Genomic DNA, 12,427 nt, shown 5'->3' with positions numbered 1-12,427 from the left:
CGGGGCGCGCGCCGCGGGAGACCCCGCTTGGAGCGCGAGCGCGGCGGCGGCCCCGAGCCTGGGCTCCACGCGCGGGCAGCGGGAGCGGGAGCGGGAGCGGGAGCGGGAGCGGGAGGCGGGCGGCCCGCCGCGGCCAGGGCCCTGCACCCCGGAGCCCGGCGGGCGGCCGGAGGGGGCGGGGAGCGGAGGAGAGGGGAGGGGAGCCGTCGGCGTCGCCCGGTGACAAAGCCCTCTTCTCGGAAATCGAGCTCCGTCTCGCGCGCTGGAAGGGCCTCCTGCTCCGCCGGGGCTCCCGCGGAGGCGCCCGGGGCGGCAGCGGCGGCGGGCTCCGGCCTCCACCCCTCCCGCCCGCCGGGCCCCTCGGGGCGCTCCTCCCGGGCCTCGGGCGGCCGCGGCGGCGGCTGGTGCGGCGGAGCGCGCGGCGCGAGCCCGGGAAGCAGAAGGGGCCGTTCGCGCGGTTGCACCGGCGACCCCGCTGCAGCCGCGGGCCCGAGGCCCCCCCCTCCCCGGGCGGCTGCTACTAAGAACTTACTAGAGAGGCAGGGCTCCGAGTCGGCCTGTCGCTGAGCACGACTTACCCCGAGATCTTTGGGGGTTTTGAATTACTTTATTGATCTGAAGATTTCCTTCTGTGGGATGTGACCCTGTCTGGACTCGGGCTAACGAGGAAGCGCGGGCGGGGAGGGCCCTTTGTACTCGGGCGCCGGCCTCCCCCGCGCGCCCCCGGCGGCCCCCGGCCTCGCAGGGAGCCCCGGGCCCGCGCTCCGCGCCGCCGCGCCCGGGAGCTGTCTGTGGTGCTGGGGAGAGCGCGGCGCGGGCCCGGGCGGTCCACCCCGCCACGCTCGGGCCCACGAAGACCTTCGACATTCCGCCGGAAGGAGGGGAGGAAGAAAGTCCCTTCTGGGTCACCGCATCGCCCCGAGGCAGCTGACCTGTTTTTCCAATGCAAGAGGCCAGTGACACCTCCCTTTCTCCGAAAGCACGCACCCTCAACCCTACACACTCGCCCCTCCTCAGCCCTGGGGGTGTTCGGCCCACCCAGAGTAAGAAGGGAGAAGGGAGGGCCACTGGGCCCTAGCCATGCGCCCCAACTCTAAGGAAATAAGCAAGTAGGCGGTAGAGAGGCAGGCTGGGAACCGGCCAAGAGAGTGGGACCAAAGACCTAGTGGGAGGCTCAAGGAGCCTAGAGGCCCTTTCCAGGGTCCCTGGGGGTAAAGCCTGGGAAAGCTCCCCCGGCTCATCCATCTGCCCACACCTCTCTAGCCAACGGCCAAGGCGAGAAGAGCCAGCTCCCCCTCATCAAGGATTCAGAGCTGTAAGGGAACATCGGGCCCCTTGGAGTCTCCACCCTGCCTTTGCCCATTCCCACCATCACTGAAGAGTCGGTCTCCTCCCAAGCATGTTGGCTTCCAGCCGCGCCTGGCTTTTTTAGAAAACCAAGTAGCTCCTTCCAGTATATTTTTGTAACCACGTGTCTTAACGGGAACTAAAGTTTCCCTAGCCCTGGGGAGAGCTTTTCCAAATATTTTTAGAAAGTTAAAAATGTAACAAAACAAACTACTCACAAGCCACCCGTTTAAAGAGGGGAGGTGGGATTCGGCAGACTCCTGGGGAAGGACTGCCTAGGCAGGAGTCAGATGGCAGGGAGAGAGGAGGAGGGAAGTCTTGGTTTGAGGGTAAGTGGGTTTTATTTGCAACAGAGGAAATCCGCTGTCTAATTTGGCATCGCGTGGGCTTTCATTTTAAGGGGTGGAGCAAAAATAAACTGATACAAGGTGGTAGGTATATTTGCTGGAGGCTAGAGACAAGCTGCAATCGGTACTTCACAACTCACTGAAAATTGCTGGTTTGGACTAAACTGGCTGGCTGCTGGCCAGGGGCTCAACTTTTCACTTCACACGCACTACAGATTTCTGTCAGCTTTCTTGGGGTCCCAGAGCTGATACTGGGGTGGGCAAATCTAAGGGGGTCACTGTGGGTTCGTTTTCCTGGGTTTCTGTAGGAAGCAAAGAGTGCCACCACCAAGTCCCTGTTTTGCCAGTCCCCAACTTAATCGCAGGACCGATCCAAATAAAGTTTAACCGTGGAGTGCCCTTCAAACACCAAGTGAAACTAGGGGAAAAGAAAAGGAGCACAGCTCCTAGGGACAGCTGTCCTCTGGGCCTCCACAACTGATTCCACATCTCCCATGAGAAAAGACCTTTGCCTGTTATCTTTGTTCCTTGCTTTTCAGGAAACCTAGGGTTGCACTCCTCATCTCTTAGCCAACCCCCATCTTTGTTGGGCCAGCACAGAAGAACAGAGGGACCCCTTTTGAGGAAAGGGATGTGTTTGCATTTGACTTTTAAGTAGTAGTTTGGGGACGTTTGAATAGGAGGGCACCTGCTGAAGTGCCCTTTGCAGTACCTCAGCGGAAAGAAAAGAATGAAAAGAAGAAATTTCAGCACTCAGTTTTCTTCCTGAAACAACACCCACCCCCAACAGCCAATTTGCCAACTTCTATGCAACAGGAAATAACCGAAACACATTTAGAGGGGGAATTGACACTTTTAGCTGCCCAGTTTAGGGGGTTGAAAAAAAAAAAAAACAAACAACATGCCTTCGAGGAAAAGCAAATTTAGGAGGACTCTGGTGGATCCAGAGTAATGGCTAACAACAGTGGGATATAAGGCTAATTAAGAAAACTTGGTCTCTGTAACAGTGCTTCCCCCTGCATTGTCCACCTCTGGGGTCCAAGTTCAGCCCTGAGAATGAAGGGGCAGCAGGCAGGCTCCTCCGCAGCGTGGCTGGTGAGCTGCTGGCTGGCTATTGGTAGCCGATGGGTGCTGTGGCCTTGTTTGTATTTGTAGGTTTGTTTATGTGTTTTTCCCAACTGGACCTGAGGTCATTCTTCATAGGGAATGTGTGATGAGTGAACTCCAGTAACTTCCCAGGTTTCTCTGGGGCCCAAAGCTGACTGGCCCTGGGACAAGTGCAGACAAAAGCTGTAGTGCCCCCCACCTCCACCCCAGCCTTCAAGAGGGCCTTCTTGGGTCCAGGCAGAGCATTTCTGAACTACTTAAACTTGACTGTAAAACCCAGCAGCAGCTAAGATGGAACACGGTGAGTCTGCTAGAGTCCCCAGGCATTGAGCATCCCCCCCCACTGGACACCGCATTGCCAGCTTCCAGTCCAACCCAGCTATCCGAGTTTGCCCCGGCTCAGCAGGAAGAAAACGAGAAGGGCCAATCCAAGACCCTTTTGTCAGAATCAAACAAGACCAAGACCACTTTTAAAGCAAATTGATGAGCTAGATAGAAATCTGCAAACCACTCCCTAATTAGCCAAGGTCTGATCAAGGCGCCGGAGGCAATTTCCTCCTGGATTTCACCTCCTTCTTCCCTTCTTCCTTCCCACCCCTCCCCAATACACATTCCCACAGCACTCCACTTTTTAAAAAATGTTTTTAACTCTACTAAGGTTCAACATGAGAGGAAGTTGGAGGATGGGTCTGAATGTGTTTTAGCTGTCTTACCCCTTTGACACTGTACCAGGGCAGGAATGGGACTAGAGACGTGGGACTACCCAGATGGGGATCTGACCCTGGCCCTTCGGGAAATGACCCTGGGGCTGGAGGAGGGGGAAGCAGCCCTAGAACTGAACCCCTGATCCGTTGTTCCCTTGTATAGTCTTGAATGCTGAGCCTAGTCTGGTGGGGGTACACCTGCAGCCCTAGCAGAGGTGCTACCAGTATTTACACACCCATTCACACACACTCCTAACAGCAGGCAGCGGACCTCCTCCACCCTCTGGGCAGGGCCTTTCATTTTGTGGTCCCAACCCATACAAGGACACTGATAAAAAGCTTGGCACGCCTGTCGTGGCCAGACTTAGATTCCTGCTCCAAGGCATCCCAGCACAACGAACTCACTAGGACAGGAGGCTGGGCCAGGGCTGGGGGCTGGATGCCCGCTGGGGAACGCGAAGGCAAGGATCAAAGACGCGATGAGGATTCGTTAGCCGGCCCTCGTCGAGTCCCCCGGGCGTCCTAATTGCGCTCCCTGCAGCCGCCCGCTCGCAGGCTGTCCCGCCGCGTGGGCGCCGGGCTGCGGGCTGCAGAACAGCTGCGAGGCCCGAGGAGCGTCCACCCGCCCGCTGCCCGGCGCTGGGGACCCTCACTGCCCCGGGGAAGAGCGCTAGGAGGAGGAGGGGCAGACAGACCCAGTTTAGCTGGGGCTGCCAGGCAAGCCGGGAGCGGGGAAAGTTGGCCGCCCATTTAGCCAGCACCAACAGCCTAGAGCAGAGACATTTCCCCCCCTGGCCTTGCAGGCTGCTCTGAAATCATCCACTTAAAAAGAAAGGAATTCACACATCAAATAACGGCTCGGAAGAGGCCAGCATGAAAACTGGAGCTGTTTTTATATAAGTCAAGCCAAAGTCTTTACAGATCTTGTAAATTCCTAATATTATGGGAGGGATTTTTTTTCCCCCTAAACCAAGTCAGGCATTTCATCATAGGACATTCTGCTTTAGTAAAATCAGCTCCCTTGAATTTCATCGCTTGTTAAAAAAAGATAAACTTTATTTTTTGTAATTTTCAATCACAAAAAAATCTATATTTTTGTCTAAGCATTTATTTTACTGAATCAAAAAGACATGAAAAGAAAAATCATGTTTTACTAACGTATATAAGTGACTCTTTTTTGGACAACATATAATAAATATGATATATCACTTATCACTCAGTCTTTCAAATGTACATTTTTTTTTAATATTATGGAGCATGCCACTTTTCCAAAAGAAAAAAGGTCATGAGAAATCAGTGCAAAGTTCTCAGTTACCCTCCTCTTTTCTCTGGGGCAGACGGAATGTCCACAGCAACGCCCGGTGCCTCGGAATCTGAGGCTGTCTGTCCATCTACAATGCTCTCCGCCTCTACGGCTTCCTCTCCGTGCCCTTCATTCCTCCCTCCTTGCCCCTCCCCCCTCCCTCCCTCCTGCTTGTCCCTAAAGTCATTTCTAAAAAGAACTTGAGGTTTTGTTTTTGTTGATGTTTTCACTTACTGGTCGCACTTTGTGTGGGGTCAGCGTTTTCGCCAGTCACACTGCTGTGGGGAGCTTTCCAGCCCTGTTTCTGGGGGTGGGGAGATAGAGAGCGGAGGGCTGGCTCCTCTTTGGGGGCCCCCCCCCATTGCTGAGCGGCTTCTTCTCTGACTTCTCTGCTTCCCGGGGGTCACTCCCGAGAGAGGCCCCGCAGCCTGGAGCCGGGAGAGGAGGGGCAGCTGTCCGGTCAGGGAGGGGACTCGGGGAAGGGACTGCAGCGCTGCCAGTGGTTCGTTCTTCACCGGGGGTGCGGGGTGCCTGGGATGGGGTTGGACAAGGGATTGAGGGCCGGCTGGCCCCCGGGCCCCAGGCCGTGGATGAGCACGCGGGGGACCAGGGGCCGCTGCAGCTGGGGATGGGGCGCGGGAGGAGTCCGGTACATGCTGCTGTACATGGCTGCGGCAGCCGCGGCGGCCGTAGTGCTGTCCATGCTGCCCAGCAGGCTTGGGTGGTAGAAATAAGGCGACGGAAACATCCTCTGCAGCGCCGAGTAGTTCCCCGCCTCGGCCAGCAGCTCCAGGCCCACCGCGGTCTGCCGCTTCCACTTGGTCCTGCAAAAAAGCGGGTGTGCACGCACCCTGCGGCTGTGGGCCCGGTCCACGCACCGAGGCCCCTGCTCTCGCCCTCTCCTGGCTTCTCTTTCACTTTCCGGGGGACAGGAAGACTTGGAGAGCTCTGAGGCCCGGGAATGAACCACATCTCCCAGGCCCCCTCCCCACCCTCTTTCTCACAGAATGACCCAAATTCAAATCAATTTCATAAATTCTACCCTTAACGTCTGAGACGCTTGCAAGTAAAATTCTATGAGCTTTGCTGCCTCTTCCTGACCCTGGGCTCTGCTGTCGCCCCCTTATAATTGGGCCACTTCCTGGAACTTTCCTGAAGGCCAACCGAGAGACCAGTCTTTCTACAGGCGGTCCTCTCCCCCCTCCCCTAAGGCCTTTCCCCAAGTGGCCCCCACAATCCCGAGTGTCCACTCCCTGCCCCTCCCCCTCTCCTCCTAGCCGAGGGAGAAGAAACCATAAACAAAGGGACACAGAGACTCCTGGGCCTCCGACCCTGTCCCTCTCAGTCCCCAGCACTGTGGAGGCACGTCTCTCTCCTCATCCTGACGGGGGCCTTGCGGCGGGCAGGGGGTTGGGGACAAGGAAGGCACCAAGGTTTCAAAATGGACTTCGTCTGAGGGAGGGCTCTCCCAGGGTGACAGCGCCTCGGGCCGTTTCAGGAGGGGAAAACTGCATCTCAAGGTATTTTCTCCTTTGGGAAAGAGTCACAATTCAAACCTGCCATCAGGTTTTCTGCGTCTCCTCCCTTCCCCACGGTACCCCGCTAGGAAGAAGAGGCGAGCAGGCCTTTGCTCAAACGCCCCATGAAGGAACTGAGGGCTGGTGGGCCGTCCGTACCCGGCAGCTTCAGCCAAATTAATAAACATGTCGCCCATTTTAAATTGGCTACAAATGACACTAATGTTTTCCGACAGAATTAGGGTGGCTGAAACCGTATGTAATGAGACAGAAAATTATGGTAAAGATGACAACTGGATGGGCATTTCCAACCGCACTTATGGACGATTAGAAGACAAATGAGAGAAAAGGAGGGGGAGGAAAAAAAATTGAGACAAGGGTATCTACTGCCAGGCTTGGAAACACAACACAACTTCGGCCTCTGGTTGCCTGGGTCCGCTCTATAGTTCAGGGGCCTGCCAAGTGCGCCAGCCCCTTCCCGAATTTCCTTTCAATGTAGGCAGCGGTTCCTGGCAGGCTCTGAGGTGACAAATATAGGGGACAGACCCTCAGCCTGGATGACTGGCTGACTGGCATCCTCAGCCAAGGCAAGGACATTTAAACTGAGGTTAGTGGGACAGCTCCTCCTGGATCAAAATAGCCAGGCTGTCTGGCCAGCTGTAGACATTCGGAACCAGCCGGGGCAGGCCCAAAGGACGCACTGGCACAGGCTCTACGACCCTGGAGTGTCAGCTGCACAGATGTCTCAATTTGAGAAGGTGTGGCTTGATCGATTTGGGGGGCAAAGTGGGAGGGGGGTAGGGGGTAAATTCCAGCCACTCCGGTTTGAGAGGGAAAGTAGCATATGCTAAGAACCTTCAGAAGTGCAAAATGTTCCAGACTCCAGCTGCCTATCAGTCCCTCTCACCTTGGGGGTGTGGTTAATCCCTGCTCCAGCCGGAAAGCCCCCAGGGGCCCACTCTGATGCCTCTGAGTCCCTGAAGTCTCGGGGCCAGTAGGGAAGAAGATTGGCTCAGTGGTCATGACCTGAAGGCCAGATGCCTTTACTCCCCCCACACAGAATCTCTTACCTTCGGTTCTGGTACCAAGTCTTGACTTGGGTGTCCGTGAGGTTGAGCGCAGCTGCAAGGTCCATGCGGTCCTGCACACTCAGATACTTCTGCCGCTCAAAGCTACGCTCCAGCTGATTGAGTTGGTGATCGGAGAAAGCTGTCCTGGCTTTGCGAGGCTTTTTGGCTCTCACAGGGGGACTCTCTCGGCTACTTGTAATCTCCCGGTCTCCCTCCTCCTTTGTTCCTATGGTAGAAACGCACAGCGGTAAGGTAGTCTGGAATAGGAAGGGTGGCGTGTCCTCCTGGCACACACTTCCACGTTCCCGAGCAAGCTGCTGGTCTCGGGGGACGATACTCCGCTACCCTCATCACACACATACTTGGACCTTAGCCAATATGGAGGAAGAGGACCAATTTTTGGCCTAGGAGTCTGGAACTTCGTGCAGAGCTCCTAAAAGGGTTCTAAAAGGTTGTCCGATCTTTTCATCTTTGGAAGTTAAAAAGAAAAAAAAATATTTTACAATATAGGGTTCTTTTGTTACTGTTTGCTTCACAGGGTTGGGGGGGGAATCCCGTCCCATTCCTTTACTGTTTTCACTAGGATTTCTTTTTTTTTTTTTTTTTTTCTGCTTGGTACTTTCCCAAAAATCTTTCTACTCTGGGCTTTTTGTTTTGTTTTGTTTTGTTTTTGAGGAGGGGGCCCCTTTTTCACTTCACTTTTTCTGTTTACTAAAAGTTACAGGCGTTTGTTTTCCCTTTTCAGATGCACTTGGGAAATGTTGAAATCAAGTTCCCTGCAGTTGCTCACGTCAAGTCTTTTAAAGCTTCAGAAGGAATATGTCACCCAGACACCAAGTAGAGCTCAAAATCACTGAGCCCATCCAGGTGACAGCCCAGAGATTTCCGGATTCTATTTGTCAACTTTGGTTTTTTACTGAAATGCTGGGAAATCGATATGTCAATCCCTCTCTGTTTGTACCCGTTTTTGCTGCGCTCCTTGATCTTCCCTGCAGGAAGAACAATAATCTCTCTAATTGACCCACTGGGGAGGTTGGTGCACAAAAAATCGCCAGACCAGACTGTACATCTGTTTGGGGCACTATTATGCTAATGTTATAATAGTAAAATGAGGAGCCAACATCCTACCTTCCAGATAGTGAGCACACATCTTTCCCAGAGATGGCAAAGGTTAATACTAATCACAGTAATAAACTTCTGAGTAAAGGAAAAAAAAGGAATTCTCCTGGTATGTCAAAACTCTTTTATCGTGCACAGACCAGAACACTTCGTTATGAAATCGTCTGAGGGGAAAATGGAAAAAGGGAGCTGAAGCACAGTTTCTCCTGCTATCTTCCGATTTTCCAAAAATAAATAAACCCAATTCCATAGAATCGTACTTTCTCATAAGTGCTATTTCCCAGTTACTCGCAGGGAGACAAAATCTTGCTGAAACACAGATATTCAGCTGGGGCCGTGGAGTGGACTAAGAAGGGTGTTTTAAAAACCGAAAGACCGATGGTAAATTTTTACTATCGGGCCTTCCTATATGAATCACAACCTAATTTTTAAAAAGTTGCTTTGTTAATCAACTCGCCATTTTTTCCCCTCATTAAATCTGATAATTCCTGTGATGGTGTTGGAATAAGCGGTGTGTGTGGTGGGGTGGGAGGGGGGGTGGGGGGACTGAAATAATTTGCATTAAAGAATAAACGCCACGTTGTGAACACACCCCTAGACACCACGCTGGCGGAGCCCGCTTCTCTCCCCCACCTCCCCTCATTCCCACCCCCCCCCCACCCCCCGGGTCTCAGCTAGAAAAATCTCCAGCCCTTCCCTTTTATCAACGAAAGTATCGCCGTCGGGTCCCCTCCGCCTCCGCCCTATTCCTAATAAATTAAAATTAAGTAAAACAAAGAAAGGGGCAGGATGGCGGTGCAGGTGGGGAGGTGGCCGATGTAACAATAAGCCGGACTCGGGACCGGTCCTCGCCGCGCCCCAGGCCCGCGCGCCCCCGCTTGCTCTTCCCCGGGGGTGCGCCCGCGCCCGGGGCTCCCGGCCTAACTCCGCAGCGGAGACTGGCGCGAGCGTGACCGGGGCCGCCGGGAACCCGACGACGGGAGGCGGCCGGATGGCGCGGGCGGCCGACTCACCGTGGCATTTGAGGTCGCTCTGCGCGTCTTCCCGCTTGTCGAGCTTGGTCTTGCCGTCCTCCTGCTCGAGCTTCGGCCTGAAGCTCTCGTGCGCGGCGTTGCTCTCCTGCTTCGGGGTGTGGTGGGGCGAGGACACGCTGGTGCTGTAGGGCGCACACGCCGCCAGGGGTTTGCTGTCGCCCAAGATGTCCTTAATTAAAAAAGAAGAGGTGGAAGTCCTGGGGGCCGAGGCGGCCGAGCCCAGCTGCTGGGCCGGTGGCGGCGGCGGCGGCTGCTGGGGCGGCGGCTGCTGGGGCGGCGGCGGCGGCGGCGGCGGCGGCGGCTGCTGCTGCGGGGAAGGCTGCAAACTTTGCGCGGGGGCCGCGGCGGGCGGCGGCGGCTGGCCGTGGTGCAGGTGGTGGTGGTGCGGGGGCCCTTCCGCCACCAGGTGCGGCTCCGGGGGCTCCATGGTGACCGAGATGGGAGAAGAAGGCGCCGTTCCTACGGTATCAATCTCCGAGCAGGGGGACGGAGTGGCCTGACTCCTAAAATCCGCGGTCCTGGCCTCGCCGAGCGGGCGGAAATCTCCGTTCATCATGCCGGGGCTGCCCGAACTGGCACTGGACAAGATCGTGTCTATTCCAAAACTCGACCCGCTGGCCCCTTCCATTGTTGTCATTTCTACATGAGGTCCGCGCCGCTCCGCCGCTCAGCAGCCGCCCCGACCGAGCCGAGGAAGCTATCGATCGTAAAACAAGATAAACACTCAACAAGGTTGTCGCGGCTTCCAAAAAAAGAAAGAAAGAAAGAAAAAGAAAGGAAGAAGGAAAAGAAAAGCGGGGCGGGGAGGGAAGGAAGGATAACCGGGAAGTGGCAATCGGTGGACACTTTGGACACTTTTTTGTTTTCCTTATTCATAAAGTAGGGGTGGGGAGAAGGGGGGGTGGGAAAGGGAGAAAGAGGGGGGAAAGTTACAAAAATTGTTGCGGGCGGACGGCGGAGCCTGCGCTCCAGGAACGGCCGCGCACGTGGGGCGGCGGGGGCGGCGCGGGGGGCCCGGGCGAGGACGCCGGCTGCGGGAGGCGACCCCGCCGCCGCCGCCGCCGCCTGGGTCTGCCCACAGCCTGGCACCGGGCGGCAGCGGCGGCGGCGGACCCGGCAGGTGTCGCGCCCGCGGGGCCCGGGCGGTCGCGCGCCCTCGGAGCTCCCGGGCCGCTCCCCGCGGCGGCTGCCGCGCGCCACTCGGGCCGCCCCGGAGCCGAGTTTCTGAACTTTCTCGCAAAGTTGTGGAGCAGACAGCGGCCGCGGCGGCCGCGGCGGCGCGACACGGAGAGGAAGAGGAGGACGAGGAGCAGCGGGCGCAGGCGGAGGAGGCGGCGGAGACGCGGCGCCGAGCGACTCCGGCCGCCGCCGGGCGCGTTCGCTTGTAATCCGGCTGGAGCGGGCGGCGCCGACCCCCTCGCGTGACGTCACGGCCACTGCCGCCGCTCGCCGCCCGCCGCTCGCCGCGCCGCGCGGGGCCCGCGCCCCCGCCACCGAGGCCGCGCGCCGGGCCCCGCGCTCCCATTGGCCGCGCCCGCGCGAGCGAGCGACGCCGACGTGCCGGGAGCCAATGGGCGCGCGAGTCGCGAGCCCGTCAGCGAGCGCGGCCCGGGCCCCGCTGCTCTTTTGAGAACCTGCTCGACCCGCCGCGCGCAGCCCAAAGCCGAACACCTAGTCCTCGGGTGACGCCGGTGTCCACAATCACGCGGGAGGGCAGGCAGAGGGGCGCGGCGAGCAGAGGTGGACTGGGGGGGCCGCCGGGCGGGATTAAAAACGAAACGTCCCCCAAGCAAAGGTGTGTCCGCTTTCTTAAAGCCGTCGGCGGGGGGGGGGGGGGGGCAGGAAGGGAGAGGGGCGTGCGGGCCCACCTGGAGACTCCAGCGCCGCCGCCCTCGCAGCAGCCCCAGCCGCGCGCTCGCACGGGCCAAGGACGCGGAGGGCGCGGGAAGGGGATCCCTGAAGGAGTCCGCGGGAAAGAGTGCAACTCCAGCAGCCGGACCTCGGGGAGGGGGCGCGGACCCCCAGCTCGGGTTTCTCCCCCAAAGAGCCTAGGCGGCGGGGCCCTGAGCGCATCCACCCGGCCCCCTCGGGAAGCGCGGTGGGGGGAAGGGGCCTGCGGCTCAAAGCCGCCGACGCAGTCGGGTCCCCAGTCAGGGCCCGGGCTGCGAGAAACGCCTGGCCGCGCACGTTCTCCCGAGCGGGGTAACCGATGCCCCGAGGCCTTCTCCAGCGGCGAGGGCGGCGGTGGTGCGCGGCGCCGTCGGGCGGGCGCGGGGCTCGGGACCCCCGGTGGCGGGGCCGCAGCGCGCACTGCGCCTCGACACCAGCCAGTCCTCCCTCCCTCCCTCCCTCTCCCTCCCTCTCCCTCCCTCTCCCTCTCTCTGTCTCCGTCCCTCTCTCCCTCTCTCTCTCTCTCTCTCTCCCCCTCTCTCTCTCCCCTCCCCACCCCCCAAATCCGGCCGCACATTTGGAAAGGAAACAGTCACTGTGGATCCACTTGGGACCTGGAGCGTGGCATGACTGTGACGCCTCGTCGGAGGGTATCAACTTACATTATTTTCTCTAGGACGTCTCCAACCTGTCTCTTGCTGAATGTCAGAGTAATGGGAAGTGCCAGTGACAAGACGGCGTATTACTCCTGATTAAGTGCCGTGTCAACCTAATTAGCAGAGTAATTATAAGGTGCTAATGAATGATTCAAAGTTCTTTGAGTTACATTTTACTCCAAATTACCATTTTAAGAACCCTATGAATCTGCGTGGCTGGCATCGCTTCCGTGACTAGGTGCAGAATGATGGTAGAAAATGGCCTTCCAGGTCTCTGAGGGCCGGGCCGACGTCTGGGGTTTAGCTGCAGTTCTGAAGGGCCCTTTCTGGGGA

General features: G+C 57.6%; 1 protein-coding gene across 1 annotated transcript; it reads right to left on the bottom strand.

Annotated features, from left to right (window-relative positions):
* Window positions 1–4,597: 4,597 nt before the first annotated feature.
* Window positions 4,598–10,504, bottom strand: BARHL2 (BarH like homeobox 2). The gene is made up of 3 exons (XM_025417710.3): window positions 9,528–10,504; window positions 7,396–7,621; window positions 4,598–5,632 (listed from the first exon to the last, which is right to left on the bottom strand). The coding sequence occupies exons 1-3, from the start codon at window positions 10,183–10,185 to the stop codon at window positions 5,320–5,322; spliced, it is 1,197 nt and encodes a 398-aa protein (XP_025273495.1). The 5' UTR covers window positions 10,186–10,504; the 3' UTR covers window positions 4,598–5,319.
* Between the last annotated feature and the right edge of the window lie 1,923 nt (window positions 10,505–12,427).

This window comes from Canis lupus, chromosome 6 (assembly GCF_003254725.2).
Source record: "Canis lupus dingo isolate Sandy chromosome 6, ASM325472v2, whole genome shotgun sequence".
NCBI classification, from domain to species: Eukaryota; Metazoa; Chordata; class Mammalia; order Carnivora; family Canidae; genus Canis; species Canis lupus.
The sequence above is the reverse complement of the archived record's forward strand: the minus strand, read 5'-3'. Positions and strand labels throughout refer to the sequence as shown.

Bases quoted from the DNA above. Each gene is read 5' to 3' on its own strand.
- BARHL2 (XM_025417710.3), bottom strand. From the start codon at position 10,185: ATGACAACAATGGAAGGGGCCAGCGGGTCGAGTTTTGGAATAGACACG. The intron at 7,622-9,527 runs GTGAGTCGGCCG...TTTCTACCATAG, and splicing joins GAGCGACCTCAAATGCCACG to GAACAAAGGAGGAGGGAGAC. The intron at 5,633-7,395 runs GTAAGAGATTCT...GCTTTTTTGCAG, and splicing joins ACTTGGTACCAGAACCGAAG to GACCAAGTGGAAGCGGCAGA.